Source organism: Monodelphis domestica, chromosome 3 (assembly GCF_027887165.1).
Source record: "Monodelphis domestica isolate mMonDom1 chromosome 3, mMonDom1.pri, whole genome shotgun sequence".
Classification (NCBI taxonomy): Eukaryota; Metazoa; Chordata; class Mammalia; order Didelphimorphia; family Didelphidae; genus Monodelphis; species Monodelphis domestica.
In genome coordinates this window covers 294,201,177-294,206,909 of record NC_077229.1, presented here as the reverse complement: position 1 = coordinate 294,206,909, position 5,733 = coordinate 294,201,177, and the positions used below count along the sequence as shown (strand labels likewise).

The window sequence follows — 5,733 nt, the reverse complement described above, 5'->3', positions numbered from 1 at the left end:
CTGTTTCTACTGTCCTCCAGGAAATGAAATGATCCTAAAATTGATTTAAATGACTTTATCCTTAAAAAAAAATTACACCAAATTAAAAAAAAAAAGATTAATCTTTGAGATGTTTTCAAAGAAATCTCTCCACTCTTTCTCTAAAGTCACATTAAGAAGCATGATAGGCTAATTTATCATCATTTGGAAATGTGAGAGGATCTTCCACCAGTCCTGACAGAGTTTACCTAACTGTTGTGTAGATTAGCTGGGCATATTATTAAGCATTCAATTTTCCATTTCCTCAGATAATCATCTCTCTCATAGCAAGACAGCATTTCTCTCGAGCTACAGCAACTAATACAGTGAAATGATTACTCAATTTCCACGAGGAAATGTGATCTTGCTTTGCTGAAGCCATTTAAGATATAAAATGTATTCAACAGCGCTCAGAATGTGAATGGCATGCCGCTTCCTACAAGTTTTACAGACCAAAAGAACCTCCCTACTGTGAAGGAGCTTCCCTTCTCACTCACAGAAGCTTTTGTCTTCCCTCTCCTACCTTTCCTTTTCAAAAGCCAAGAGTTAATGATTTGGTTCATCTACAAGTAAAAACCTTTCAAGATGGCACTTCCAAATATAGATACTCATTAACATTGCAAGCTGACCCGTTATCATATCGTACTCTCCCTTTCCTTTCCTTAATGAACATTTTGTTCCGTCGTATTTGTTTTATCAAACATCTGGAAGCCAGACCTGTTGCAGAAAGAAATCGCAGTGTCTATAACTTATCTAGTTTTGTGTGAGTAAGAATAATAACTAGTGGAGCTAAATCGGTAAAATTACCTCTACTGAAAATACTTAAGCACTTAAAAAAAATATCCAACTGAAATTCCGAGGAACAACATACAGCCACTTTGAACCCGAATAATTTAGTCTGACAACAGACTCTGTTCACAGCTGTCCCGGGGGGAGGAGTTGAAACCTGAACCAAACCCTTACCTCGAAGCAATGATTGGATCCCGGCTCCCGAAAGGGAGGAGAACCCGCCCAGCCAAATGGGCTCAGTGAGTAAAAAAGCCCGAGCAGCTTCCGAAGTGATTGGACCGAGAGAAAACCGTGGCCCTACCCTCCTGCACCTGATAGTGGGTATTTACAGCACTTTGCAAGGAGTCTCTGCCCTGCTGTAGCTTTCCTTCACTGCATGGATTCCGCGGAGTAGACAATGCTAGAAGGACTAATGTGTGAGCAGTGATTTGGATTCCTGCACGGAACCTGGAGACCGTTATTCTAAAGCAAAAGACATTTTGGGAAAACTCCAAAGGCCTGACTTCAAAATGCCACGATCCTTCCTGGTCAAGAAACATTTCAATTCATCCAAGAAGCCAAATTATAGTGAACTGGACACACATACAGGTAAAAGAAAGAGAGAGAGAGAGAGAGAGAGAGAGAGAGAGAGAGAGAGAGAGAGAGAGAGAGAGAGAGAGAGAGAGAGAGAGAGAGAGAGAGAGAGAGAGAGAGAGAGAGAATGAATCTACCCTTTTCTAACCAAAATACATTTCAGTAACTGCTGTTTGCTTGGTTTGCGTTGTTATTTTATTTGGTAGATTGAAATATTTTTTTTATTTTGTTTTCACTATTTGGAGAAAAGCTTAATTCAGAAACTTGATCCATCACTTTATTTTTTCTGTAAAAGTATTTTGTGATTTAAGTACATTTTTAAAGCATTTTTTTTTTCTGAATTGACGGCTACCACTTGAAAACAAATTTCATGAAATGAGCTTGTTTTCCTTTTTAAAAGTTGCAGGAGAAATAAGTGCTGCTTAGAAATATAGAATACACATGTTTGAAAGAAAAACCTTATGTCATAAAGAATGGCAATGGAAAAGTCTATGTGTATATGCAGGCAGTTGTATGCATTTAGACTAGAGCTTACAAGTGAAGGTTAAGGATTAGGCTTTTAGAACTTCTTCTCTGTGTATTGCACTGATTGCTAATCTTTCAGGTGCTGTCATGGATATTTCCAGTGAATGTCCATGGACACAAATGCAATATGCATGGGAGTGTCATACTTTTAAACCGAATCTGCTTTACAAATGCCTCCATCTTCTCTTCTGGGCGTCTGTCTTGTACACTGTGAAATCCTATAAGCATTATTTTATAGCCTGTTAGCAGGAATTTTCCAGTTACTTTACCTTAATCCTCTTTTCTTTTCTCTTTTTGCCAGTGATTATTTCCCCATATCTCTATGAAAGCTACCCAGTGCCTGTCATACCACAACCAGAAATCCTCAGCTCAGTAGCCTACAACCCCATTACTGTGTGGACTACAAATGCTCCATTCCATTCGCCATTGCCCAATGACCTCTCTCCTCTTTCTGGATATCCTTCATCCTTGGGGAGAGTGAGCCCCCCACCTGCATCAGACACCTCATCCAAGGACCACAGTGGCTCAGAAAGTCCCATCAGTGATGAAGAGGAAAGAATTCAGTCCAAACTCTCGGATGCCCACGCCATCGAAGCTGAAAAGTTTCAGTGTAGTTTATGCAACAAAACCTATTCCACTTTCTCTGGGCTGGCCAAGCATAAGCAGCTGCACTGCGATGCCCAGTCTAGGAAATCTTTCAGCTGTAAGTACTGTGACAAGGAATATGTGAGCCTGGGCGCCCTGAAGATGCACATCAGGACCCACACGTTACCTTGTGTCTGCAAGATCTGTGGCAAGGCATTCTCAAGACCCTGGTTGCTTCAAGGACACATTAGAACTCACACTGGTAAGCAAAGGAAAAAACTGTTTTTGTTTTTAAATGTTAAGGCACCAATGCTACTTTATAATAGAATGAAGCTTTATGTTAACTTGGGCCTTTGCATTAGGTAAATGACATCAGTGCTCTTAAATGTGCCTGACGTTAATTTATAGCTGCTTCCTGGCTGCCCTCAGAGTCATTACAGCACAAAATGCTCGAGTTCTCCTTAACAACCTCTGCACTGCTGATTGCAAACATGCATTTAGACTTTGGAAAGGACTCTTCCATGTGCTGGGGGTTTGGTCTCAAAGATCAGTTAGAAAAGGTTGTCCCAGAATGTGTATTCTGTGTGCCTGCCCCACCCCCACCAGGAATCAGTGAGCACAAATGTTGCTATCTTAATCAATTGATTTAGCAAATAAATGAAAAGGTTACCCATAGGTCTTTTAGTTTTCCTTTTTCTGTTCTGGATAAACATGTTCTTGCTGCCATAGCTAGTAACCTCTTAGAGCCGGCTTCACCCATCATCCTCTCCACTTTTGCCCCTGCCTCACTGCATTTCTTATTCCTAGCACAGTATCCTGCCAAGAGGGTGGGGGTACCTGTTGCAGTGTAGCTGGAGATATAAGAAAGGATCAAACAGAGGAAAGGGCAACAGGGAGGGGAAAGAACAAATGCTTGGAAAAGCCTGACCAAAAACATTAGCTGCACCTGTTGTGAATCTGGAAACTTTAATAAGCAAGTCCCCTGATAGAACAGAGTATTTCCTCAAGTCCAGCAGCAATGAACAGTATTACAGCTACTCAGGCAGCATCCACTTTTGTCTTAAGGTGGCAGATATTAAAATTGTACACAGTAGGTGTCTAATAAATGTTAAATTAGGAACTTGAATGCCAAAGTTTACAGTTTCTGGCTTTTGGAGCTTAGGATGCCTGTCAGTCTTTCAGAGTTTTCTAGCTGTCTATTTTTCTTATCAAAGTCACTAATGTATTTCTTCCTCCTTGTCTATTTTATTTTTCCAGGGGAGAAGCCTTTTTCATGCCCTCATTGCAACAGAGCATTTGCAGACAGGTCAAATCTGAGGGCTCACCTCCAGACCCATTCTGATGTAAAGAAATATCAATGCAAAAACTGCTCCAAAACTTTCTCCAGAATGTCTCTCCTGCACAAACATGAGGAATCAGGCTGCTGTGTAGCACACTGAGTGATGCAATCATTGTTTACTCGGAACTGAATGCATTTCTTCACTCCTATTCCAAATGATAAATACAAGTCCAAAGGCATTTTCTCTCCTGCTTTCCAACCAAATTAGAGATGTATATTTTTTTAAGGTTGAAGACCATAGAATCCATCAGGGTTTCAGGTTACTCACTTCTTTTGGGAAGTTCAAAATTGCCATTCACCTACTAACATTTCAACTAGAATCTAAGGAAAAAGCAAACTGAGCTTTCTTCAGAGATGAAGCCCAAAGCACATGATCTCTTTTCTTGCTAAGAAAAGAATGCAAAGATTTACATTCCTGCCAAATCATTTCAATAGAGCACAAACAGTATTACTTGTAATAAAGAGTTTCTTTGAGCAAGAGAATCTGCCTGACACCATCTATCTCAGGTGCCTTATAAAGTATTCCAAGTTTACTTTTTTTTGAAATTCCCAATATTACTAGTTGCTGTTGTTGAAATAAGGCCTTTGTTGATTACCTGCAACGCTTTACACTGCATATCACAAAGAAGAAAAAATACAAAAGAATGTATTAATGTATTTCATGTTTTATCATAAACAGTATGTGCCTTAGGGGAAAGAAAAAAAAACTAGCTTTAAACATTCCTGGTGCATGCTTGACCCTTGTTTTAGTACAAAATAGGTTTTCATTTTTCTCTAAAATTAAAAAAAAAACTAAAAACTAAACGGGAATAAGTGCAAGAGAGGGGATTTTTTGAAAGTTCAACTATGTACTTTTTTTCCTTTTAAAATGCACAAAGAAAATGCAATATCTACAGCATTACCCCCTCCAAGTGCCTTTTTTTGTCAATTGTTGGTGAACATAATGTAAATTTTTTTTATTTTTTTATGCCTGAATGGGATATGTATGAAAGTGAGTTGTTGCCTATGGTCACATCTATAAGCAACTTGAAGACTGTATGAAGTCAAATGTTTCTACAATTTTTTAGTCACTTTTTTACAATAAACATTTTTTGAGAAAAATTCTATTGTTTGTTATAATTACTTACAGAAACTTTGTTTTGTCATTTAGAGGGAATACTCAAAGCAAAGCACAGTTTAGCTTACTTAATAAAGATGACCATTTAAGAGTATCAGTGGAAAGGAGCACCGATTTATAAATGATAGATGTGGGTAATAAAACTCTTATTGATACACCAATGTTCTACATTTAGTATGCAGATAACATTTTCAAACTCAGAAAAGATCAATCCACCTAGGGGTGTGCTGCCACCTACCTGTGGTGAAAAAATAATAGAAGATTTCTTGTGTTTAGAGTGAAAACTCAGATTCTAAAATCTAAAAATATTAATGACTACTGAGCCTGGTTTAGAAAATCAAGCCACAATCATATTATAGGGCCCATACTTAGTTTATAACCTTTTCAAAAGAGATTCTATATAACACATGGTGGCTTTAAATTGAGAAGTGTGAAGATTGGGAAATTTACATTGAGAAAATGGGGAAGAACATGAAAGAGACAAGATCATATCTTTACAAATCAGATACAAGCTTGGTTTTCATGACAAAACAATTTAGAAGCAATCATTCAGAAAAAATGAATTGTTAATTGTGTTAGTTGAAGTCAAACTAATGAAAGAAAGGTTAAGAGTTCCTTTATGACTATCTTCTGTATGTGTGTATGTGTACAATATATGCATGTGTATTTGCATTAGGGTTTATCAGAAAGGTACTAAATTAAAGCAGATATGTTAAATAGAAGGAGATAGATGGTGGCAACTGGGTGATTCAGTGGATTGAGAGCCAGGCCTAGAGACAGGAGGTCC

At 38.2% G+C, this 5,733-nt stretch overlaps 1 protein-coding gene across 1 annotated transcript; it reads left to right on the top strand.

Moving 5' to 3' along the window:
• The first annotated feature begins 1,015 nt into the window (after nucleotides 1–1,015).
• SNAI2 (snail family transcriptional repressor 2) lies at nucleotides 1,016–4,930 on the top strand. The gene is made up of 3 exons (XM_001368855.5): nucleotides 1,016–1,395; nucleotides 2,207–2,752; nucleotides 3,748–4,930. Exons 1-3 carry the CDS (start codon nucleotides 1,317–1,319, stop codon nucleotides 3,927–3,929), a joined length of 807 nt encoding a protein of 268 aa, XP_001368892.1. The 5' UTR covers nucleotides 1,016–1,316; the 3' UTR covers nucleotides 3,930–4,930.
• Nucleotides 4,931–5,733: the final 803 nt, after the last annotated feature.